Below are 27,039 nucleotides of genomic sequence, written 5' to 3'. Positions count from 1 at the left end.
ATTTATTGAACTTCAATTTATTTTGTTTGTCTATTATATATCTATCGAGAACAGGTAGTGCGTTTACAAACCTTTTTAGTTTAGTTTATTGTCACTTGTACTGAGGTACTGTGAAAAGCTTATGTCATGTACTATCCAGTCCATGAAAAATCAAGTCTGAAGAAGGGTCTCGACTGGAAATGCCACCCATTCCTCCTCTCCAGAGATGCTGCCTGTCATGCTGAGTTACTCCAGCATGTTGTGTCTATCTTCAGCGGAAAGACAACACATGATCACAATCAAGCCATCCGCCGTGTCCAGATACACGAGCAAGTAAGAATTTTGTTGTTTTGGTTTTGGTTTGGTGCAGAGGGATCAGATCATCTCTGACCACTCTCACCTTGGCCACAAACTCTTTGAAGCTCTTCCCACTGGAAGGCGACTCAGAACCGGCAAAGCCGCCATAGCCAGACATAAAAAAAACTTTTTTCCCCCACAAGCAGTAGCTCTACTCAATAACCAATAGTCTGTAGCCTCCTTTTGCTTTGGTATTTTATTTCATTCATATGTTTGAACTATAATGTTTGATTTGTAATGTTTAATGTTTTATGTTTTATTCCTAATGGTTTACTGTAAGTCGTGTTGTCACTTGCGAGTGGAGCGCCAAGGCAAATTCCTTGTATGTGTACATACAATAATATGTGTACAACATTCCTGTATTGGTAAAGCTGCATCAGTCTTCAGAAGAATGTAGCCAATATGGTTTAATGGCGAGATATCCAAGATGCTAAAAGTCAAGCTCTTCCAGTCAAGCTCTTCTATGCCAGTGAGACATGGAAAATCAAAGTGATGATGAAAAATAAATTGGATGCATCCCAACAACGCTGCTTGAGGAAGATCCTGAAGACTAGTTACAGAGACCACATCACAAACGAGGAGATCTACCGGGAAACTGCAACAAAGCCTCTCAGCCAGGACACAGAGGTACACAGGATAAAATGTGCAGGACATGTACTCAGAATGTCACCAGAACATGCACCTAAGATAATAATGGCATGGCAACCTGACGGAAGAAGGAAAAGAGGCTGACCTACTCACATGGAGGCGAACATTCCAGATGGATTTGGAAGCCCGGGACGCTAACCTATCAAGGGTGGAAGACGTCGCACACGACCGAACAGAATGGCGAAAGCTTGCTGCACTCAACAGTGTGGGAGGAACGAAGTCTAACTAAAGTACATACATGGCCACTAAACGTATTCATTCATTCATTCATTCATTCATATGACTATGGAACACTCCTGACTCTTGAGGTCTACTGCTAGGTTGAGAAATGTTGACTCAGTGGTGCTAGGAGTTGATGTTTGAAGCAGACTCTTGCATTTTGTGTCTATCTTCAGCGGAAAGACAAAACCTCACTGTGTACACATTGTGCTGCAGCAAGAATTTCGTTGTTTCGATTTTGTTTTGATCCATATGACAATGGAACACTATTGAGGTTGTGAGAAATGTTGAATCAGTGGTGCTAGGAGCTGATATGTGAAGCAGACACTTTCACTTCATAGCCCACACATAATTTGGTCCAAAGGATCTTTGGTCTGGTCTGGCCATCTTTGGGTGAGAGGACTGACCGCGCTCCCACAATGCCCCGCGGCTCGCCGTCCAAGATGGCGGCCGGCGAATGAGCGTTACCCCGGCGACGGCCCCGCTCTGACCGCCGAAGATGCCGAAAGTGGTGTCCCGCAGCGTGGTGTGCTCCGACACCCGCGACCGAGAGGAGTACGACGACGGCGAGAAGCCGCTGCACGTCTACTACTGCCTGTGCGGACAGATGGTGCTGGTCCTCGGTGAGCGAACGCCCGAGTCCGTGTAGGCCCCGAAGCCGCGGTCTCGAGTAGTGTGTTGAGAGGGGCTGAGGATCCCTCTCAGCCCAGCTTTTAAATCTGAGAATCTTCTAGACTAACCAATCACAACAATCCAAAAATAAATTGCATGGGATGGAAATATGAAATAATATGTTATGCACTACCTTTTATGACTCTCTTTTCGCCTGTACCATCAATACTTGCATTGGTCACACTCTTGGTTCACCCCCTTCAAAGAGATTTCCTTTCGTCCTTTCTGCTCTCTTCCTTTTGACCATAACTTAAAGCTTGTTTTACTCCTAACATTTCCCAAATTTGATTAAATGTATCATTCAGAAAAAAATAATTGTTTCTCACTGCAGACACTTCATGAACTGTTATTACCAAAAACTTAATTACACAATGAATTGCTGATGCTGGTTTACAAAAAAAAAAGTCAGAGTACTGGAGTAACTCAGCGGGTCAGGCAGCATCTCTGGAGAACATGGGTGGGTGACGTTTCACCTCCTTAAACTTCGTCTACTGCATTTGTTGCCCCTCCCCTCCCCCCTCCTTTACATCGGTGAGACCAAGTGTAGACTTGGCAAATGTTTTGCCGATCCCTTTTACAACTCCTCTTGCCATTACCATTTCGACCTTTTTGTCACGGTGGCGCAGCGGTAGAGTTGATGACTCACTGCGCCAGAGACCCGGGTTCGATCCTGACTACTGCTACTTCTGTACAGAGTTGTACGTTCTCCCTGTGACCGCGTGGGTTTTCTCTGGGTACTCCGGTTTCTCCCACACTCCAAAGACGTGCACGTTTGTAGGTTAATTGGCTTTGGCAAAGATTATAAATTGCCCATAGTGTGGAGGATGGTGTTAGTTTCACACAGAATGTGGTGGGTATATGGAACGAGCTGCCAGAGGAGATAGTTGAAGCAGGTACTGTAACATTTAAAAGGCGTTTGGACAGGTGCATGGATAGGAAAGGTTTAGAGGGATATGGGCCAAATATGGGCTGATGGCATTAGTGTAAATGGGGCATCTTAGCCAACATGGGCAAATTGGACCGAATGGCCTGTTTCTGTGCTATTTGACTTTATTACTCCATGTGACTGTGTGCTAGTATCCCACAATTGAATGATGCTTTAGGTGCAAATATAGAGGCTTTTTGAATTTGGGCAGATCACTTTCATCACCCACTATAATTCCTTATCTCGGGACCACTAAGATTCGATTTTCTGCCGGATTTCAGTCAGATCACCATTTGGGAATTTCATGTGTACATGAACTAATCTTACACTATTCATTGTGCAATCCAGGAAATACTGATTATGCATTAAAAAAAATGTTTCCTTTCTTTTTCAGATTGCCATTTGGAGAAACTTCCCATGAGACCACAAGATAGAGCACGTGTCATCGATGCATCCAAACATGCTCATAAATTCTGTAATGCTGAGGAAGATGAGACCATTTACCTACGACGGTAAGGCAGAATCATTTGAAGAATGCTGAAATGTGCCTTGGCTTTAAAACTTTAGTAAATCCATTCACAAACTATGACCTGTGGTATTCTAGGGTTAAGATTTTACAGGTCATATGTAAGTTGGTGCTTTCACTCCTCTATTTTGAATTGACAATAAATTAAAGAGGTTTTAAATTAAGCGAAATGTGGGCAAGAGATTCCAAGGAAAAAAATACCTGAGTAAGTGAGGGAGCACAAATGGCCATGGGTAATTCAGCTGCAGAAGTAACTTTTATCTGACCAATTACTTTCATCAAACTGGTTGGATTCAGTTAAAACATTCACACAAGCTCAATTTTAATGAGTAATTGTTTAAAACAGTCATCATTTCTTTTCTTCCCACTTGTAGGCCACAAGGAATAGAGAAGCAATTTAGGAAAAAATGTGGAAAGTAAGTACTTGATATTTCTGTGTTTACTTATCTTGTGTAATTTTACATATAAGCAGTCAAGACTAAATGTAACATAAGGTAGCTGATCTGTTAGGTATGAATATTAAAGGACGTGATCCTTTGCTAATAACTAATGCAATATTTGTGAGATGGTGCTGCAGTTGCTTGATAAGCTTAATGAAGTTTTTGGTAATAACAGTTCATGAAGTGTCTGCAGTGAGAAACAATTATTTTTTTCTGAATGATAAATGTAATCAAATTTGGGAAAAGTTAGGAGTAAAACAAGCTTGAAGTTGTGGACAAAAGGAAGAGAGCAGAAAGGACGAAAGGAAAGGTCTTTGAAGGGGGTGAACCAAGAGTGTGACCAATGCAAGTATTGATGGTACGGTTGAAAAGAGAGTCATAAAAGGTAGTGCATAACATATTATTTCATTTTTCCATCCCATACAATTTATTTTTTGATTGTTGTGATTGGTTAATCTAGAAGTTCTGTTGCGTCTTCTCAGATTTAAAAGCAAAATATTAATTTATCATGCTAATAATAATTGGATGTCCATGGAAGTGTGGATTAATAGCATGAGGTATGTATTCGGAGAGCTAATAAACAGGGAATTAAACATGTTCAACCTCTGCATGAGCAACATGAGCACTTAAGTGGTACCTATAATTTCACTGAAGGTACATTGTAGGTGAATAACAGTTTGGAACAGTGTTGGACGAGAGAATAAGGTATGACTACAAGACTATATCGGATAGTGCTGGAAATGAGTGCTCGGGTCACTAATTAAATAGTGACTACAATCTGGTGCAAAATGTAAATGATCATGGATTCTAGCTGCTTATCACCATGAATTTGGCACCCATCCAGGACTAATCACATTGCCTATTCAGAATAATACCAGATATGGTTGTTCAAAGTAACTTGCTGTCTAATTCAACCATTTAACCCAAAGGCATTGTAAAAGAATGTCATCCCTTATAGTAAGAGTCACTTAGCATTCTTCACTTGGGAATTGGACCTATTTGCATTATAGCCAAAAATATATTCTTAAATTATATTTGTTTCAGAATTTTTAATTTATTTTCTCAACTGAAATAGCAAAAGCTATTAGACTTGAGATAAGAGAGAGACACACACACACACAAGGAACTTCAGATGCAGGTTTACTGAAACAAGTGGAAGTTGTAATAATTCAAGCTGGAATAATTCAGGCAGCATGCGAGGAGAACATGAATAGATGACCTTTTGGGATGGGGCACTTCTTTCATTACGAAGAAGGGTCCCAACCTAAAACGTTTCATGTTCTCATCGGTTTTTCATGTTCTCATCGGTTTAACTATACTAATTTTTCAAATGTGCACTGTATACAAGTTATTTAAGCCATATATATCATGTTCATATTAAATGTAAACATTCAGGAATTAGTAGCAAAAATTTGGATATACAATTTTTAAATTCCTTTGAATGTTTGAGTTGTTGACCACGTTCATTTATCTTCATATGCCCAGTTCGTATGGGACTAAGCTTTGGTTTAACAAATCTTTAATCCATTGTCCTTATCAAAATTTCCAGATGTGTTTACATTCTTGTTGTAAAAGATGTCTAGTAATTATGTACTTTTGCAGGTGTGGGCTGCTTCTCTTTTATCAGCACCAACAGAAGAATACTCCAGTTACTTTCATTGTGGATGGTGCTTTGGTGAAATTCGGCCAAGGGATTGGTACCACAAATATATATAGTCAAAAACAGGAACCTCCGAAGAAGGTGAGATTGAATGTTTAAATATTTCCATCATGAAATTTGCTGGAGGATTTATTTATCAAGCAATTCAAGGTCACATAATAATATATTTGCAGCAATACATGAAATTTAATGTGGGCCACATAAGATTTCATTGTTCATGTAAACGGGGTGATTGGACCAAGCAGTTAACACATGCTTTATGCTGAGACAGATATGGACAACAAAAAAATACAGATAATACATATTCAAGGAAGTTATTATTTTGGTCAATGTGGAATACCTAAGTGACTGTTCTGGGAAATAAGGTTTAAAGTATGTTTATGACGTGCAAAATGCCACGGACTCAAATTCAGGATTTCTCTCAGTAATGAACTAATTGGGAGCAAGACGTAATTACATTTGCAATTTTCCCCACCGTTCATACGGTTTGTTGCAAATGTAACTATTTATGGGTTTGAGGAGGATTTTTCCAAGATATTTGGATATGTCAAATATGTTCTTTTATTTTACATTCCAAAATAAGGACAGTAACTGCTGTATCTGTAGAGAAAAATAGTTAACAACTCAGGTCATTGGACCAGATCTTGCCAATATTTTTTCAGAAAATTGTTGGCGAGCTGCAGTGCATGGGTCAGTTTATTCCTGACTTCTGTGACTGTGTTGTATGTGGAAGTTAGGAGCAACTGGAGGTCAGATGCCAGTGAATCTGTCCTCTTGCTACACCATTGAACTCTGCACTGAGTCCAGGGGTGTCCTCAGGTTCCAGTACACCATTCTGCAGCTGAGCAGCTGAATCACTTCATTTTAAATGTGGGTGCTGAGCTTGAATTGAAAAATTGAAACAGAAAAGTAGGTTTTCTTTAGTTTAGTAATCTTAATGATTTTAATTACATTTCTATCACTTAAGCATTTTAAACTGGTTAGATTGATTGGCATGGATTGCTTGGGCCAAAGGACTATTTCTATGATATATAGCTCTATTTAAACCAGGGGTCAGCAACCTTGTTCTGCATAGGGGCCAGTACGCATGTATGTGAGCGGTTGGCGGGCCACATCTATCACGTGTACACATGGATCCCGTCCCGGATGGCAGGCATCAAATCGCGTGTTCTCAGAAGGTAGACAAAAATGCTGGAAAAACTCAGCGGGTGAGGCAACCTCATGCATTCCTTGCATGTATCACTCGCTGAGTTTCTCCAGCATTTTTGTCTAACTTCGATTTTTCCAGCATCTGCAGTTCTTTCTTAAACGTGTTCACAGAAGGTGCGAGCTGTGCCGGCGGCTTTGCACAGGATGCAGTACAGCCTGAGCTTGGCCGCGCTCGGGGCGGGAGCTCGACGGGCTGGATGATTACGGGGGGGAAAATCCGCCTGCGGGCCGGATGATTTTGGGTTACGGGCGCATTCGGCCCGGGGGCCGTAGGTTGCCGACCCCTGATTTAAACCATTTTGAACTGTTTTTAAATGTATGGTTTATTATTATCAGTGAAAAATTATGTTTTGCATGCCATCTAGGTAGATTATCTCTACATGATTTCAATCAAACCATTCATGAGTACATAAGGTGACGCAAAATAGAAAGAAAACAGTGCAGGATGTAATGTTACAGCTACTACAAGATAGATTGAGAGATCAGGAACACATCCTTATCAAGTCAGAAGTCCGTTCAAGTGTCTGATAACAGCAGGGGAGAAGTATATGCTTTCAAGCTTTTGTATCTTCTGCCCAACGGGGGAGAGGAGAAGAGGGAATGACGGTATGCGAGTGATCCTCGATTACGTTGGCTACATTCCCGAGGCAGTGTGAAGTATAAATAGAGTCGGTGAGGGAAGGCTAGTTTGTATGATGGACTGGGCTGCGTCTATGCAATTTCCAAACCAAGCTGTAATGCAACCCAATAGGATGCTTGCTGTGGTGCATCTGCAGAGGTTGGTAACTCATTGGAACTTGCTACCAAGAGGTGTTTAAAGCAGATACAATAATGGCGATTAAGAGGCTTTTGGGTAGGCACATGTAGGGGTTGGCGGCATATGGATCATGTACAAGCAGAGGAGATTAGTTAAATTTGGCATAATGTTAGACACAGATATTGTGGGCCGAAGTGCTCTGTTCTATTGCTTGTTGGCTGCTTCACCCCACGTGGTGGTTTTAACAGAATGGCTTCATCTGGTTGGACAGAAATGGTAAATGCAATCACATACACAAGGATGGTGGCCTCAGTAGAACATTATCCAAGTCACTGTAAATGTGTTAAACATTTTAAATTTGTTGGCATTGGTGCAGGGTGGCTTTGCACTTTGTAATAATTATTGTAAACAAAAGTTATGCTAATTTTTCCGAGCCAGAATTTCTGGACAGCAGTGCTTTATTAGCCTACTGGCCAAAAAGCATTGAGGGTTGTTAGTCATCGTAAATCCTGGCTTAACGGACCCCTTTATAACAGATTTTGGTTAGAGGAGACCAGCACCTGCCACTGGCTCGCGCTGCCTCCCCGGCCGTTTAGAGCCCTGGCTTCCGACGCCATCCCTGACTCGAATGGAGCAACAATGAGCTCTTCACCGACCGCACGGTCCTTTGATGCGGCTGTCGTGGCTCATTTTGTAGCCCCTGGCGACAGCATTTTCTTCAGCCGCTGCCCCCGACTGGATGTGCTCGGGCACAGTGGCTCCCCAACCCTGCAGCCACCAACATACTCCACCTTGGAATCGCAACTGGTGAGAGGGGAAGGAGCGCATCTTGTCATTGGTAGCGGCCTGAAGAAAGCACTGCTGGCCAGGGGCTGCAACACGAACCACAACAACAGCCGTTTCAACTGGAACGTACAGCAGCTGGTGAAGAGGAGCTAGCTGATGACGACCAGTATCATTAGCGCCTAGTTTTAAGGTGAAACAACACAAAGTGCTGGAGTAACACAGCAGACTGAATCAGTCTGAAGAAGGGTCCTGACGTCACCTATCCATGTTCTTTGGCGTTGCTTCCTGACACGCTGATTTACCTTTGTGTCCTTTTGTGTATTGACCATCATCTGCAGGTCTTAGTTTCAAGTACATACAATGATACTCCCGTATTTGGTTATTATAGACAATTGGCAATAACGAACACCATTCCCCTCCTGTGGTCTGTTATAACAAGGGTTTACTGTGCTACCTTTGCTGCTGATGTAGCTGACATCAGCTGCTGCCTACAGAGTGGGTTTCAACTCAGTTAATGTGATGCTCTGTTATATACAGTGACAACATCCATCCAAAGAAAATGTGAATGTTCGTAACTTTATGTTCAGTTGCCGGTTGTGCTTCTACCAACAGTGATAATTGTTATTGTTTAATTTCTCCAACAAAGATAAAAACTCAGGACATTTGCAAGATGTAATCATGCAATATTGCAATTGAAGGAACAGAGATGTTAGTAATGGTCAGTTAAAATCTTGAATAGAGCTGTCTATTAAAAAGAGTTTAAGAAAGAACTGCAGATCCTGGAAAAATCGAAGGTAGACAAAAATGTTGGAGAAATTCAGCAGGGGAGGCAGCATCTATGGATCTGAAGAAGGGTCTCGACCCGAATCAATACATTTTTATCTACCTTATATTAAAAAGAGGATTGTTAATGGAAGGCGGAGAACAAATGAGTTTAGCGGTTGAATGGTTGTTGATCCAGTATAGTTGATCCAGAAAATAATTTAGAACATGATGGAATTATGTCTAAAAATTGTAGAGCGAAAAAAAGCTAAACAAATGTCGAGTTATAGTGCCATCCTTCAACATGGATAGTGTGTTCAGAACACACCTGAAGACTGCATTTCCCAAGGAACAGATGTTAAAAGGAGGAAAATTAACGGAGGTATACAGTCAGCATTTCATGGGATGATTACTTATCTTTTAGTTTTAGCCTCCACAAACATGTTCCAAATCCAGTTGGATGCTGCCACAAGGGAACAATTAGTTTCTATTGAGACATATGACAAATGGATGGAATTGTTGTCTTCATCTCTAATCTAGTAACTTGAATTTAAAACTTGTGTTTAAAATTAAAAGTTAATGTCCTGCTGATAAATATGAACAGTGTGGAAGTTTTTAATATTTTTATTCTGCAGCACAACTCCAAGTTATGTAATCAAATTCTTTGTTCTGAATTTCAGAGAGTAAATTGCAAAACCATTTTTTTGAGCATCTGTAACGTAGCAGTATATAGCACGGTGCTTCACCGTAGAACTTGAAAGGAGAGATGACCAGAATCTTAGGGTTAAAGAGATGGATTTTCAGGGCTATCTTAAAGGAAGAAAGAGGGCAGCAACACATAGAAATTTGTAAAATTCCAGAGGTGAAAGTATTGGTATTCAAGGTAATGGTAAGGCCACATTTGGAATATTGTGAACAGTTCTGGTCTACTTGCTACAGGAAGGATGTCATGAAATGGGAAAGAGTGCCGTGGAAATTTAAGAAGGCATTGCTGGGTCTGTAAGTTTAGAATTGTAGGGTAGGCCAGATCTTTTCTCCCTGGAGCATAGGAGGCTTACAGACGTTGATAAAATCATGATTCGCATAAATACGATGAATAGTTATCGTCTTTTCTCGAGATAGGAGAATCTAAAGCTAGAGAGAACAGGTTTAAGGTGAGGGGTGAAAGATATAAAAGAGATCTGACAGGCAACTTTTTCTATACCTCCCATATTCCAAAATTGCTCTTACTCTTTGTGGATGGCAGGAGGATTGGGGTGCGGGAGTATTTGGTGCAGCAGAGATGATTAGCATGTGAGCGAGACTAGAAGAGTCATCCCATTGCTGGGTTTCCTTAAAGACTATTTTCTCAATCTTTCATCTGCTATAGACTCGTGTATTCTGGAAGAAGATATGGAGATGGACAGAAGTGTGGCCAAATATCAGGATAACACTGGGACAAAAATGGCAATTCCTACATTTAATACTTGGCAGATGAGCTGGGCAGCGAGATGTGTGAGCAATAAGAATAGGGGAGTGAAGAATGGCACAAGAACAGGATGCTTTGAGTGGCACGAGAGGGCAATGAGCGAGGGATGACATCAGGAGAATGAGATTGTCAAGGGGATACTGGAGTAGAGATCAGCATTACCAAATGTAGTGAGCCGAATGATAAGAGAGACCTGACCTGTAAGTGATAAAAAGAAGGAAGTGAAGGTGATAAAGATAGAAGTGGAAATGTATGAATCAGATTTGGAGTAATAATTATTATGCACACTCAGGTGTACGTAATGTGTGGGCTGCTTTCATAATTATTGGGATATAATATATTATGGAAGTGACTGGAGAGGAGCTTCTATGATGAGATGGATAGAATCCAGATGGAATATTAATGATCAGTTATCTAAGTTCAGAAATTGGTATAGCAGATAAGTTTAGTTTTGAGGTTATTTGATTGTGCATAGGCTGGAGTTTTATTGTGAGATATGAGAACTTGGAGGTATCTAGAGATTATAGTGGATCAGAGAAAAGCACAATAAGTTTCAAGTTTTCTTTAAAGCTTCAAAAATTGTTGGACCGTGTCATCTGTATGGACCTGTTGCATGCAATATTATATATTATTCAGTCACCTGAACACTGCTTTCTTTAAAGAAAAATTGGCTCTGCAAAACTGACTTCTAAGGCAGTTCATGGAGGTCATTTTTATATAAATATTTTTGAGGTATTCATTTTGAGATTGAGTCTGGACTGTATCAAATGCTCAAGATAAGTGAAATACTTTTATGTAAAAAAAATTAACTTGGGATGTTTTACTCTGTAAATCAAAAGTTATTAAAAAAGTACCTCAGTGATAAGAAATAATGGAAATTCACGAATGCCAATTGCTGTCAAATGTAAGCATGGTTGTCTTATCTGTATTTTCTCTCTCCTCACTTCCTCTCTCACCCTCCCGCATCCCCCTTCTCTTTCTCTTCACTGTTCCTTCTCCCTTTCTTCATGGGCCTCTCTTTTCATTTTTTTTCTCTCTTACCCTCCTGATTCCTTCCCTTGTTCTTCTACTCTTATTTTCTCTCGCTATACCTGCCTTTACGTGTGGTGAAGTAATTATTTGCAGAGCCAAAGAACAGGGTTGTTGAGTTTAATGCTTTTGACTCCTCATGGAGGAAGAGTGAAATGTGAAAAGTTTATTGCTTAATTATGTAATAGTGGAGTGGATTTAACAACATTTGTGGACTGTTCTGATTCAATCAAATCTAGGAGGAAACATTTTTCTCTGGTACATTTTTAAATTTACTTTTGCAATATTTGATCCCCACAGATAATCCAGTTATCTCAACTACTCTTACTTCAAAGAGTAAATCTTTTGACGATGATATCTTCACAAAATGTTCCAGTGTTCTACATGATAACAGAAGCCTCGGGTCTAGCGATGAGCAGCCCAATGCAGTTAGGACAATTCAGCCTTGGTGATTTATTTAAGCCAGCAATTATGTCTGCCTGATTTTCATTCCCATAAGGAACAGGGTGACTTTTGCATATAAAAAGCAGTTCTCGATTAAAATTTCATCATGTGCAGAAACAATGCTAAAGATAAAGAGAGTGAATAGTCTGGATGAGGAGCAAGTATGGAAAACTTATCACTGGTGTTTTTCTGACTTTTTTTAATTAGCAAGTTGGGTGGGAAAGAGACACAACAGAAAGGGTTTTACAGGCTTTGAAGATTTCAGCTACACCTCTGAATTGTCTGGAAAATTGTTGTCTTGCCCATCCCTTCTTTCCACCCCTGGACCATTCTAACCATTCTAAGAATAACCTTGATTCTTTCTAACACCTAATGCCTACCATCACCTGCACACACTCAAAACAAAAACGTTTATAACTGGATAAATACTATCCGAGTATTGGGAGAGTTGGTGCCTCTTGGCCGCTGTTTATGGAAGCTTGCAGTGTATTAATTTATACTGGAATACATTTCTAAGGCTTAAGCTTGAAACAAATGATGATTGACTACTTTCTGGTGACCCCAGTCAAGCTGCTTTATGGGAAAATAATTAAAGGCATTTTGGCTGACCTACACCAGCTGGGGACTTATTCCTGGGACATGTTGAACTTGTCTCCAAGGATGCCTTTATCTGTTGCAGAGATTCTGGTTGATGTTTAATTTGAACCTGACATCTTCTCTGCTGGTAATGGAATATTTTATAGGAGTAAAAGGGAGACAGAACAAGTAATTACTTTCCCCTACATCTCCCATCTTCCTTTTCCCCATCAATATATATTTATCAAAATGTAAAAAGGGGCTTAAATATTTTCAATTTTGGCAAGTAAAGGACTTGTTAATGCTGATTTCTGCTGCGCTGCGGTTGCCTATGAAGTAATGCTAAGTGTTCAGTGGCCAACAAAGTGGTAGATGGTGCAGCGGCTGTTCCCACTTAACTGGCTGATGATTGGCTTTCTGCCTTCCCATTCTTGCTGTAACTGAAGTCAATTTTAAGAATTATTCAAGCCTTTTAGATACCTTCAAGTATTTGCGGATCACTACCTAACTCGGGTACAAAAACTATAAATGAGTGATATTGCATGTACGATTATTAAAAATAAGAAAATAGAGGAGCCACATGTACCTGTACATTAACTGAACATATTTAGGTTGTAATTTGAACAGGGGTAGGTACTCTGGAAATGTTCTATGCTTGTTGTGGACGTCTAGATATTAAATTAACAGAAAGGTAAAATATGTAAGTTTTTAAATTTTGGTTGGTAAACGGCCTGTCCCACTTGGGAATCATTTGCACTTCACGCAGATGGCGCGCGAAGATTTTATACATCCAAAAATCCTGGGGAGCCACGCGTCACTGCCTATGTCACCGCGCACCATGCGCTCGTAATGCGCACCATGTACGCGTCACGACACGCGCGTCGTGCGTCGTGACACATAAATGATGTTGCGTAAATGACATGCAAATGACGCCCAAGTGGGACAGGCCCTTAAGTTTGTGGACTGAAAAATGGCAGAAGGAGTGTGAGGTATTACACTTTAGGAGGTTGAATGTAAGGAGAAAGTATACGGTCAATGGCAGATCCTTAACATCATTGATGTAAACGGGGATCGTGAGGCCAAGTCCATTGCACCATGAAAATGGCAATGTAAGAGATTGAGAGTTAAAAAGATTTATGGCTATTGAGTGGTCTATTGCAAACCCACTGACTCCCACAACTATCTCGACTACACTTCTTCCAACCCTGCTTCCTGCAAAGACTCTATCCCCCTACTCCCAATCCCTCTGTCTACGCCGCATCTGCGCCCAAGATGAGGTGTTCCTTACTAGAACATCCGAGATGCCCTCATTCTTTAGGGATAGAGGTTGCCCTCTCCCATCATAGATGAGGCCCTCACTCATGACTCCTCAGTTCCCCAGCAGCTCTGCCCTTGCTCCCCCTCCCCCTACTCGCAACAAAGTCCCCCTAGTCCTTACTTTCCACCCTATCAGCCGTCGCATACAACACGTAATCCTCCAAAATGTCCCCCACCTCCAACGGGATCTCACCACTAGCCACATTTCCCCATCTCCACCCCTTTCCGCCTTCAACACAGACCGTTCCCTCTGCAACCCTCTGGTTAACTCATCCCTTCCCACCCAAACCACCCCCTCCCCAGCAACCGCAGTAGATGCAACACCTTCCCCAGCAACTGCAGAAGATGCAACACCTGTCGCTATACCTCCTCCCTCAACTCGTCCAGGGACCCCGACAGTCCTTTCAGGTTAGGCAGAGGTTCACTAGCACCTCCTCCGACCTCATCTACTGTATCCGTTGTTCAAGATGTGGACTCTTATACATCGGCGAGACCAAACGTAGACTGGGCGATCGTTTTGCGGAACACCTTTGCTCAGCCCGCCTGAACCAACCTGATCTGGTTGCTGGACTCTTTAATTCTCCTTTCCATTCTTACACAGACCTTTCTGTCCTCGGTTTCCTCCATTGTCAGAGTGAGGCTAAACGCAAATTGGAGGAACAGCATCTCATATTTCGTTTGGGCAGCTTACAGCCCAGTGGTATGAATATTGATTTTTCTCTTTTCACGTAGCCCCGGCATTCCTTCTCTCTCTATCCCTCCTCCAACCAAGTCGCACTAGCTAACAATGGCCTGTTTCCTTTATCATCGTTACTCTTTTGCATATCTTTTTATTCATTGTTCTTTATCTCTCCACATCATCGTCTATATCTCTTATTTTCCTTATCCCTAACCAGTCTGAAGAAGGGTGTCGACCCGAAACATCACCCATTCCTTCTCTCCAGAGATGCTGCCTGTCCCGCTGAGTTACTCCAGCTTTTTGTGTCTTAGGCATGTGGCATGCTTCCCTTCATATGGAAAAGGATTGCGAATAAGACTCAGGAAGCCATATTGCAACTTCATAAAACTTTGGTCAGGCTGCATTTGAAGTATTGTGTGCACAGTAACTGATGGCCTCATTATGGGAACGATGTGAAGACTTGGAAGAGGATGCAGAAGAGTTTTACCAGAATTCTGCCTGGATTAGAGGCTATTTGACAATAGACAATAGGTGCAGGAGTAGGCCATTCGGCCCTTCGAGACAGCACCGCCATTCAATGTGATCATAGCTGATCATCCCCAATCAGTACCCCGTTCCTGCCTTCTGCCCATAATCCCTTGACTCCGCTATCTTTAAGAGCCCTATCTAGCTCTCTTGGCAATAAGGAGAGGTTGGACAAACTTGGATTGTTCTCTTTGGAGCATTGGAGGTTTAGGGCAGGTCTGGTCAGTAGTGTATCAAAAGGCATAGAGAACCAAAACTGATGACCATAAGGATCTCTCCAGAGATAAATAAGCAAGTTTTGGGTGTTGAATCTTTCATAGGATGAGCTGGAACCTTATGTGTCCTAATAGATTGGACTGTTTTTGTATTTACTTTCACATTGTTCTGAAAGTATGCTTTACATTAGCTGTAAAGAACTTTCAGCTCCCATATAGCCACCATGAATCCTGTTGAGATTCAGTAGCACTGATTCAAGGTAATAAAATGATCCTAAAATCAAATGATTGATTCATTTAGATCATAGATGATCTCTATCTTAATGCTGTTTACCTGTCAGTTCCTATTTTGTTCATGGAAGTAAAAGTTCTAAAATTCAAAAAATGTTAGATTTGCATGACGCTAATTAGTAAAAGCCCTGTCCCACGGTACGAGTTCATTCCAAGAGCTCTCCCGAGTTTAAAAAAAATCAAACTCGTGGTAAGCACGGAGAATTAACGTAGCGGGTACGTCGGAGCTCGGGGATGTCTCTTAACGCTAACGGCAGGTACTCGGGAAGACTCGCTAACGGCAGGTAAGCACGGGAAGACTCGTGAAGATTTTTCAACATGATGAAAAATGTCCACGAGAGCCCCGAGTACCGACGAGTGGCCATTACCGTAAATCTCCAAGTTTGAATCGGGGCAAACTCGGAAGAACTCATGGAATGAACTCGTACCGTGGGACAGGGCTTTAACCTTGACATTTAAGTTATCTGATGAAGGGTGTCTCTAAAACTTTAATGTTTGTTTCTCTTCCAGATGTTTATCAATGTGCTGTGTGTCTCAATGTTTTACGGTTGATCATTTTTGAATGAAGGAGCCCAAATGTACAACTCTGTTCAGCCTCCATGTCTCATTTCAACTTTAATAAATCCCACACAGGCTCGCTAATGTGACCGCAGAAGTTCTCACCACTCAGCAAATAGTTTTGATACTTAGATTTACAATTTTATTAAAGGAAACCACACATCCCTTGCAACATGAGAGTTAAAAGTGGGGAAGTGAAGAGTATCAGTGTTTTGGGGAACAGATGTGATAATAATGAAAAGTTATAATGCAACGTCAGTAAATCACTAAGTTGAAAATAAAAGATTATGCAGAAATGCAACTGGAAAATCAGTACTATTGTGGTAAACATGTAAATCACACTGAGAGGATGGTGTGTAGTTCTGGGCATCGTTCGAATGATATCTTCGAGGTACATCGATAAATACAATTAAGAAATTGAAAATGAACACAGAAAAAGCGAGAAGCACCAGTGCAGCAGCATCAACAGAAAGAGAATCGGGATTAATCAGCGTACCGATTTTCAATTTTATTTCTCTATTAATTAATTTGCATTGTTTCAATTGTATTTCTGTAAACAAGTTAGTTTTAAGGTGAGGTTAATTTGAAGGTTAGTTGTAGAGAAGGTGAAGGAGGGCTGGATAGGACGACGGGAATATTTGTGATTGATTGTGGCCAATTTGTGGTTGCTCTAGGGATGTGTTGTATTGCTCATTGTGTTGATGAACAGTCCCTAGAGTAAAAATACAAACCAAGGATGTGCAAAATGTTATTAAATGCAGTATTGTGGGATGTAACCAGCAGTGCTGATGGGGAGGGTAAACTTGAGCCAATGAAAGTTCTGATACTTCAGTTACCTGAAATTGTACAATTTTACATTGACTTTGGTAAGCTGCAACGTACTCAAATGGAAGATGAGGTGGTGTTTTTTAAGTTTCCTTTGGGCTTTGTTATAAAGATGACTTGACATGAATAGAAGTATGGAGTTTATCCCTAAATCCAGGCAGCAATGAAAGGCAAGAGAAGAAATAGCTGTGACTCTAGCTGAGATTTCCAAATGTTTGCTGAAGGTAAGTGAGGTACCAAATTAATAGCGTTCAGCAAACCTGTTCTGTTCTAACCTGGTAACCAGGTTAAGCCTAACAACAGTGGTAGTGAAGTTGCAGGGAAGAGTTCTGAGGAAGAGGATTAATCACTTGGAAAAGCAGGAACTTATCAGAGACACCCAGAGTGACTTTGTCAAGGATAGATCCTGTCTGACCAATTTGATAGGATTATTTGAAGAGGTAACAGGATGAATCAGTGAGGGTGGGGCAGTAGATGTGATTTACATAGATCCAAAATTGGCATGGCGAAAGGTGACAGAGTGATGGTAGTGGGTTATTTATGTGACCAGTGATGTCCCACAAGGATTGGTGCCAGGGCCATTGCTGTTTGTAATATACTTGAATGACTTGGATGTGGGTATGGGAGTCAGGGACAGTAAGTTCACAAATGATGCAAAGATTAGCAGAGTTGATAGTGTGGAAGGTAGTCTTAGGCTGCAAAGTGATATCGAAGTACCGATGAAATGGGCTAAAAATGGCAAGTGGATTTAATGCAGAAAAATGTGAGGTGAAAAAAGGCACCAACTCAATAGGTCAGGCAGCATCTCTGGAGAACATGGATAGGCAATGTTTGAGAACTGAAGAATGGTGCAAACATGTCGCCTATTCATGTTCTCCGGAGATGCTGCCTAACCTGCTGAGGCACTTTTCTTCTTGTTGTAAACCAGCATCTGCAGTTTATTGTGTCTAAAATGTGAGATGATGTATTTTGGGTCCATTAATGAGGCTAGGACACACAACGACTGATTGGATCTTGGCAAGTATAGCGTTGGGAACATTGGGAACTCAGAGTAGAAATCCATAGATCCTTGAAGGTGGCAATGCAGATAGACAATGTGATTTGGAATATAAGAAGGAACTGCAGATGCTGGAAAATCGAAGGTACACAAAAAAGCTGGAGAAACTCAACGGGTGCAGCAGCATCTGGAGCGAAGGAAATAGGCAACGTTTCGGCCCGAAACGTTGCCTATTTCCTTTGCTCCACAGATGCTACTGCACCCACTGAGTTTCTCCAGCTTTTTTGTGTACCAATGTGATTTGGAAGGCATTCTGGATATTGGCTTTCATGAGTTGGGTATTGAGTACAGAAGATATAGTGCTGGTGTAACTCAGCAGATCAAGCAGCATCTCAGGAGAACATGGATAGGTGTATATTAAAGTATGGAGGTTATGCTCCAACTTCATAAATCATCAGTCAGATGTCAGCTGGAATATTGCGACCAGGTCGGGTCATCAAGCTTAGGAAGGATGTGATAGCCCTCCAGAGGGTGTAAATGATATTCTCCAGGATATTGCCTGGGATGGAGCAGTTCAGTTATAAAGAGTGATTGGGGAAGCTAAACCTTTTCTCCCTGGAGCGGAGGAGGTTGGGAGAGCAGATGATTGAGGTATGTAAAAATTATATGTGGGGTATAGACAGAGAAGATTGCAAGAATCGGAGCCCCATATCAGAACTAATGCACTTAGGTTTAGGGATTCAGATAGGATGTGAGGGGGACCTTCATATATGGAGTAGATCCATGGAGTTTTAAGTAGCCGGAATGCACTGCCTGAGAGTGTGATTGAAGCTGGGTTGCTGACAGTTATATAGATAAACACGTGAATCGCTAAGAAATGAAGAGCTATGGACCAAGTGCTGGGAGATGGGGTTAACATGCAAGGATACCCACTATTTGGCATAGACCAGTTGGGTAGAATTCCCTGATTTCATGCTTCTACATATTGTGTCTAAGAAGGGTTTCTACCCGAACCATTGCCTATTTCCTTCGCTCCGTAGATGCTGCCTCACCCGCTGAGTTTCTCCAGCATTTTTGTCTACCTTTGATTTTCCAGCATCTGCAGTTCCTTCTTAAACATTGTGTCTAACAGTATATTTCAGTTAGAGGATGAATCACGCGTTTGGTTGTGCTAAACCCAGTAAGGAGAAATGATAGAATGTGGGTCCGTGCATATAAATTTCTTGTTCACAATTCTGCCATTGGGGAAGAGTTAAGGATTCCCTGAGTAAACAAATTTAAATCTGAGCACTGTCCTCATGCTTAACATTATTCTTGCCTGTTGGTGATGTTGTGCTGAGAAATTGCTTCAATGAAAGCTTTGGAGCAGATCGCACAGCTTGGAACAACCAGTAAAAAAGTAAAGTAGTATTGTTTTTGTTGGGAGATAAATCTCAAATAAGTATGACCTATCCAGACTTAAAAAATAATGATATATAGTGTCTCGTTAAATAGACTACATACTTTTATTTTCTTAAAATCAACAAGCAAAATATTCCTTCATCATAAGCACTAATCTGCACGTTTCTGCTTCTACAGGTGATGATGACAAAGAGGACCAAAGACATGGGCAAATTCAGCTCTGTCACTGTATCTACTATTGATGAGGAGGAAGAGGAGATTGAAGCGGTGAGTTCTGGAAATGTTTGTTTTAGTATTGCATAGTTATCATGAAGATAATATGTGGTTAACTCTTAGCTGCTTTCGTGCTTGGAGACAGTTTGTAATACATACCAAATGCTGGCATTTTAAGTGACAGCCACACCACGTTGGGGAAAATAAATATTAAAACATAGTGATTGTCTTTTAAAGCTTCCTGGATTGCAATGTGAATGGTTAAAGTAGATTACTAACAAGCGTTCTTGTATCATTTTAATACATTTTCGTTCATGTTTTTTTCTAATTTTATTGAAATATGCATCCCTTCTGGAGCATGGAAATTCAAAGTCTCACAATCCCTCTGGGAGAAGACATTTTTTAACAGTAGCACGGTGGCGCAACAGTAGAGTTGCTGCCTTACAGTGGACTGGACCGACAGAGAGACATTCTCGGCAGCCGCACGCACACAGACACGCACCTCATCTGCAGCCAGGATCGAACCCGGGTCCCCGACGCCGCAAGCACTGCTGAACCGCCACTGGACTGGGACACCAGGCCAGCGTGGAGAAGCGCCAACCCCAGCTCAAATCCGCCTCTCCCGCCTGGCCAACCAACATCCCCGAACCGATGACACTGGCGGCCACAGGCCCACAGCCGGCGCGGAGAAGAAGCGGCAACTCCAGCCCAACCCCACTCCAACTCCAGAGGAATCCGCACCCCGATGGGCCGCTACGGCAACGTGCCAATTCGCCCGTGCCTGGCTGAGCTGTGCTCCCTCAGCCGCCACCCCAAGTACAAGAAGGAGCTTCTGCCCCTATGGTACCCATTGCCACTTCATCCACAACCCCGAGGAGGAGCAAGGGCCCCGGCCTCGCCTGAGCCAGAGCCCGGAGGAGGTTGCTGCTGCCACCAGCACCACCAGCAGCTCCAGCGGGCGCCCAACCTGCCCATGGCCGGCAAGAGCCCGTCCTCAGACTCTCTCTCCAACCAGGACGACCCCAGCTGCAGCGGCTCCACGTCGCCCATCTTCGAGCAGGGCCGGCAGCTGCCCATCTTCAGCAGGATCACGATGTCGGATTGAGGGGCAGGGGGGTGGAGGTGGAGTGCTGCGGGCCAACCCGGCGAGACAGGCAGAACCGAGCGACGTTGCAGGTCCTGGGCCGCTCTGCCAGCCCAGGGCCACCCCGGTCAGGGACGGGGATGGCGCAGCAGCAACTCAACAGCGGCCGGAGAACCAGGCCCGACCATGGAAGAAACGCAGGCTTGCACACAACGCAGCACCACCGAGACTGTTTATAGCGAGTGACCTATGACCTGGGCATGTGCAGTCGGAATTCCGAACTCGTTTATTGGTTTGGTGTAAGTTTAAATTGTCCCTAGTGTGTGCGGGATACTGCTAGTGTGGGGATTTCTGGTCGGTGTGGACTTGTTGGGCCAAAGGGCCTATTTCCGCGCTGCAACTAAAATTTGTATTGTGAATGCAATCGGCGCCCTCCCCCATTTTGTGGTTATGTATTCTGGCCTTGAACTGTTTCACAAGGTGAAACCTATCCTGTCAAGCCCTTAGGAATATTCAATGTTTCAAAAAAGATGGTCTCTCATTCTTCTAAACTCCAATGGGACCCAACTAGATCAGCTTTTCCTTATTAACCATGTGACAATCCTCTACTTTGGTTCACCCTAGCTGCTTCTGATTCACTGCTTAAAATGATGATATACTAATAAATCAGTTTTGGAGTTAACGATTTTTTTTAAATTCCCTACATTGTAAATTTGGTGTGGATGTAAAAAATATTGACAGGCAGCAAGTCATCTCACTGAATGGCAGGACTAGAGATGATCTAATTTGTATTTTCTGTGTTGGACAGAGGGAGATTGCTGATTCCTATGCACAAAATGCCAAGGTGATTGAGAAGCAACTCGAGCGGAAAGGCATGAGCAAGAAGCGACTGCAAGAACTGGTATGTCAAGCAACATTTTATCACTTGCAGTCTGTGACAGATCACTATTTCCAAGTTCAGAACATGATTTCTCTGCAGTTAGAAGTTTCAGAAATTATCAAAGTAACACATAGAATTAATCTCAAAAATAATTTAACAATCCAGCTAGGATTGCTGCACAAATGTCATTTTTGCTCACGCACCAGTGATTTAAAAATAACAAAAAATGTGAATGTGACTTGCTTTGCCTCAGACTTGGCTGCTAGTGCACAAGAATGTCTTCATCCTAGCCCTGCATGAAATCAAAGCACAGGTGTTTGGAATTGAGTTGAATGTAGTCACAAAATGCCTGCATAGGATTTTATTCCAGGATATCATTCCAGAAAACAGTGTAAATTATTAATTGCCCTTTGTTCTGCAATAACAACAAAAAACACACTTTAAATAAACTATGCTGGTCCCTTGAGCTTGGTCATCTTTATAGCTGAAAATTAATGGTCATGAATGTGCAGTTGCAACAAGCAAGAGTCAGTACACGTTGAACATCGTTCCTCTGTTAAACCCACTGCCACTTCTAATGTCTGCATCTTCACACAAATCCAAATGCTGCTGTCATTGAGAGTCTGCTTTCCCACAGAGTGTGCTGTTAAAGTCTTCGTATGTACAGTCATCTTTGAGATTTGAGGTATTATGCAATATTTCCCTGCACTTTTTCTGCTGTAAAACTCATTAAAATATCATCCTGTGTAGAATGAGGTGTAATTGAGTTTTTAATTGAATGGCAAAATATAATTACTGCTGAACAGCCTCTGACCTCTCAAACATAATTCAAGTGAACTCGGTATACTCAGTAGCATTTAAAAATTCTATGCTTTATATATTTTTTAACTTGCAACTTCTTATTCAATCCCAAGTGTTTATGCAATCATGTTTTGCTGCCCTAAAAATGTTGCTGTTTGAATATGAATCTTTCGATACTTCTTGATTAGAAATGTACAACAATTAGTGGGTTTTCCGCCAGCTTGATGGCATCACTGTTGCTGGGTGTGACACATGGCAAAAGAATGCACATGACACCAGGTCAAGCACAACTTAGAGCTTGTTTAAAGTATGCATGTAGGTCACCCTGAAGTCATCGAGCAGGTCTTTAGTAATACTAAAGACAAGGCGAATGAAAATGTAAAATTCAATTAAACTAAGTTACCAATTGGTATAGAGTTCAACATGGAAACAGGACCTTTGACCCATCTTGTCCTTGACAACCAAAGTGGCATTCTGGGAACAATTAAGACTTTCAAAAGACATTTGGACATTCCAAACATGGTCTTCCCTCTGTGCAGAAAACGTTGCCCCTGAGGTCCCTCTTGAATGTTTCCTGTCTCATCTTAAGCCTATTTTCGCTCATTTTTGAAATCATCTACCCTGAGGTAAAGACTGAATGTTCACTTTATCCGTGCCTTTCATGACTTTGTACAACTCGTAGTCCCAGCCTATCCAACCTTTCTTTCTAACTTAAGCCAGTAAGTCCAGGTAACATTTTGGTGAAAGGACACAAAGTGCTGGAGTAACTCAGCAGGTCAGGCAGCGTCTCTGGAGAAATATGTAAAGGTGAAGTTTTGGGTCTGAACCCTTCTGCCCAGTTTGAACGAGTTTCGACCCGTAACTTCATCTATCCATGTTCTTCAGAGAGGTTTATGGTCGAGACCCTTCTTCAGACTGTAGAAGGTTCTCGACCCAAACCATCACCTATCCATGTTATTCAGAGATGCTGCCTGACCCGCTGTGGTAATCCAAAACTTTGTGTCCTTTTGTGTAAGCCAGCATGTGCAGTTCCTGGTTTCAACATCCTGGTGAATCTCTTCTGCACCCTTTCCATCTTAATGACTTCCATCCTGCAGTTGGGTGAATGGAACTGCACACAGTACTCCATATATGATCTCACAAACTTGTACAGCTGCAACATGATTTCCTAACTCAATAGCCTTTCCAACGAAGGCCAACGTGCCAAATATCGCCTTCACCACTCTGTCCTCCTGATTTACCACTATCAGGGAACCATGCACTTGTACCCCCGGATCTATCTCTCCTGCAACATTCACCAGAGCCCTACTGTTTACTGTCTAAGTCCTGCCCTGAGTTGACATACCAAAGTGCAACACTTCACACTTGTCAGTGTGCAACACTTCACAATTCTTTGGCACAACTTCCCAACTAAACTAGATCCTACAGTAAACTTAGATAACATCCACTCCTCTGATCTCATTAATCCTCTTGGTGACCGCTTCAAAAGACACACTCAGTTTTATGAGGCACAATTTTCCATGCACAAAGCCATCAGACTCCCTGGCAAGTAGTTCCCTGGCTTGTCCTTGCTTCCATTTTGAAATAAAGGTACAACATTGGCCACCCTGCAATCTTCCAGAACTTAACCAGTGGCTCAAGAAGCAAGCAAGCAAGTGTATTTACAAAGCACGTTTCAGCAACAAGGTAATTGAAAGTGTTCTAGACAAAGCATTAAAAAGAATCAAAAGCAATTAAAAACAGTCATTAAAAAGAATAGAATATAAAAACAAGCTAAAATAGAATAAGACAAGTATAAAATACAAGAATAAAAATTACAATGCAGTGTTAGAAATGAATAAATATTTTATTTAATTAAAATTAAAAGTAATTAAAAGCAGCATCAAACAGAAAAGTCTTCAGCCCCGATTTAAAGGAACTGAGAATTGGAGCGGACCTGCATTTTTCTGGAAGTTTGTTCCATATTTGTGGTGCATAAAAACTAAACGCTGCTTCTCCATGTTTAGTTCTGACTCTGGGGACAGAAAGCAGACCTGTCCCAGGCGACCTCATAGGTCTGGATGGTTCATAATGTAGCAGAAGATCAGAAATATATTTTGGCCCTAGTGCTTTATAAACCAACAGAAATATTTTGAAATCAATTATTTGACAGACTAGAAGCCAGTGTAAAGACCTCAAAACTGATGCAAATATCTCTGCCAGGGCTTCTGCAATTCTTCCTCGGCTTTCATATGTCTGAGAATGCACTGGCTTTCCTCTGGAGATTTATCCATCTTAAAGTGCTTTAAAAACTGTCAATGCCTTCTCTTTGGTAATTTGTTTCAGACATCATAACTCGTATGGTTTAATTCTGTAGCTTCCATGATCTTTTCCTCAGTTGGAAAATATTGATTTACAGATGAAAAATATTAATTTAATATCTTCCCCATCTCTTTTGGCTCTGCACAGAGATGGCTTCTTTAAGGAGATATTCTTTCCATAGCCACCCTTTTAATAGACCTATAGAATCTTGATGGATTTTCCTTCACCACACCAGATCCATTTCATGTCAACTTTTACCCCTCCTGATTGCCTTCTTAAGTGAACGCCACGTCTTATCCTCGCGGAAGAATTTGCTTGATCCTGACTCTTTAGATCTGAAACATCCACTGACCAGAGCCACAGCAGTTATCATCAACTAGGGTTATGTAAATGTGCCAGCTTTGTCCTTCACCCGAACAGCAGCATGCTGCCCCTGTACTCTTGCTATCTCACTAGCCAGCCGTCTCGTTAATGGCAAACGCGCCATTTGACCTCTGCAATTATCGCCTAATGCCTTCAAAATCAGTCTTGCCATAATTTCAGACTTTAACTTGAGGGCCAGCCCTATCCTCCATAACTACTTTAAAACTAATGGAATTATAGTCAGTGCTCCTCCTCTGGCACTTCAGTCGCTTACTTTGTCTCATTCCCAAAGAGGCGATCTAGTGTTGCACCCTCTCACGTAGGGCCCTCTATAGATCGATAAAGGGAACTTTCTCGGACACATTTAACAAATTCCAGCCTGTCCAAGCCCTTTTCATGATGGAACACAGTCAATATCCGGCAGATTGAAACTTCCCACCAGTACTTTAATGATATTAATTTAATGATATTTTCAGTACAAAGCAGGTTCAGATTTCCTGTTAACAAGTTTCTTTTTTTTTTTACAGGCTGAGCTGGAGGTCAAGAAAGCCAAGATGAAGGGAACCTTGATTGACAATCAGTTCAAATGAATAGTGGATTCGTGGAAGCGGATCCCTGCCATAATACATAAAGTAGAAACGAGTAGCAACAAAGCGATTCTGTCACTTATTGGGCCAGTTGTCAACTTAAGCAAGGTCATTGTGCTTTATTCCATGTCATCTATAGAGACTGAAATGGTGGGGAGAATAAAAACACGTTTTTTTACTTACTCTGAATTCTTCTGTATGTGTACGGGACTATGTTGCATTTAACAAATTGTACCATATTGTGTATTGTTTTAGGATACACTTCCCGCAGTAGGTGTTTATATGTGTGCATTTGGTATACATTTACTTTCACCGCTCAGTCAGCTTATTACTTTAGCTGTCCTGTTTTCTTATGTGCATGTGTTTTTAGTGAGTGTTATATAAACGGTGTAGCGGTAGAACTGCTGCCTTACAGCGACAGAGACCCGGGTTTGATCCTGACTACGGGTGCCTGTCTGTATTGTTTGTATGTTCTTCCCATGACCTGTGCGGGTCTTCTCTGAGATTTTCAATTTCCTCCCACACTCCAAAGACGTACAGATTTGTAGGTTAATTGGATTGATATAAATGTAAAAACCGTTCCTAGTGTGTGTAGGGTAGTGTTAATGTGCGGGGATCGCTGGTCAGCGCGGACTCGGTGGGCCGAAGGGCTTGTTTTCGCACTGTATCTCTAACTAAACTAATCTTTGGAGAAGTGTTTATCTGCACTCTGTCAGCTTTATCTCTCATTCTCTAGCCCCCGGATAATACATGCACAGGAGTCTATTCCCATGCACATGCACATACAAGGATGTATGCGGTTACTAGGGTTATCTGTGAAGCTAGACGCAAATTGCTGGAGTAACTCAGCGGGACCGGCAGCATCTCTGGAGAGAAGGAATGGGTGATGTTTTGGGTCGAGACCCTTCTTCAGACTGACTTCTGTGAAGCTTGTGTTTTAGTAATCTGCCTGAACATTATTGGCTCGTACATGAAGAATGGCTGCCCACCTTTATTGCTTCACAGATACCAGCACCGTTTGTATCTAATTCTTGCACTAATCCTCTGAGGTTTTCCCACTATTTAAACAATATAAAAACAGGAACAAAGCATGTGCTTGTCTCCAGAACTTTATTGAAATCAAAACATTAGTGAATATGTAAAAAAAGACAATATTGGTGTAACTCAGAATGTCAGGCAGCATCTCTCAAGAACATGGCTAGCTCGTGTTTCTGGTCGGGACCCTTCTTCAGTAAATGTAACTATGTTTTACAGTGAAAACAGCTCTAGGATTAAAAGCAAGATCTTTGTATACAAACAGGAATGCTAGAAATTGATTATTTCTTAAAAAAACAGACAGAAAAAAACTATTTCAAATGTGATCCCTTTCCAGAGCTGATGCTCTTTCTTTTCCTGTGTGATTTGGCTAATATTGTAACAGGTTAAAAGTATTTCCCTTTTATATATTTTCTATTTTTATCTCCAGAATTGTAAGGAGAATAAAGCATACATAGACTTGAGAGTTGATTAAAATGTTCTAAATAAAGTATTATAACTCAAAAAGGA

At 41.6% G+C, this 27,039-nt stretch overlaps 1 protein-coding gene across 1 annotated transcript; it reads left to right on the top strand.

Moving 5' to 3' along the window:
* The first annotated feature begins 1,621 nt into the window (after window positions 1-1,621).
* On the top strand, window positions 1,622-27,036 carry steep1 (STING1 ER exit protein 1). The gene is made up of 7 exons (XM_033030203.1): window positions 1,622-1,826; window positions 3,195-3,312; window positions 3,701-3,742; window positions 5,369-5,507; window positions 19,443-19,532; window positions 21,371-21,463; window positions 25,435-27,036. The coding sequence occupies exons 1-7, from the start codon at window positions 1,703-1,705 to the stop codon at window positions 25,495-25,497; spliced, it is 669 nt and encodes a 222-aa protein (XP_032886094.1). The 5' UTR covers window positions 1,622-1,702; the 3' UTR covers window positions 25,498-27,036.
* Window positions 27,037-27,039: the final 3 nt, after the last annotated feature.

Source organism: Amblyraja radiata, chromosome 12 (assembly GCF_010909765.2).
Source record: "Amblyraja radiata isolate CabotCenter1 chromosome 12, sAmbRad1.1.pri, whole genome shotgun sequence".
NCBI lineage: Eukaryota > Metazoa > Chordata > Chondrichthyes > Rajiformes > Rajidae > Amblyraja > Amblyraja radiata.
This window is presented reverse-complemented; position numbering and strand designations above follow the sequence as displayed.

Bases quoted from the DNA above. Each gene is read 5' to 3' on its own strand.
- steep1 (XM_033030203.1), top strand. From the start codon at position 1,703: ATGCCGAAAGTGGTGTCCCGCAGCGTGGTGTGCTCCGACACCCGCGAC. The intron at 3,743-5,368 runs GTAAGTACTTGA...GTACTTTTGCAG, and splicing joins TTTAGGAAAAAATGTGGAAA to GTGTGGGCTGCTTCTCTTTT. The intron at 5,508-19,442 runs GTGAGATTGAAT...CTGCTTCTACAG, and splicing joins AACAGGAACCTCCGAAGAAG to GTGATGATGACAAAGAGGAC.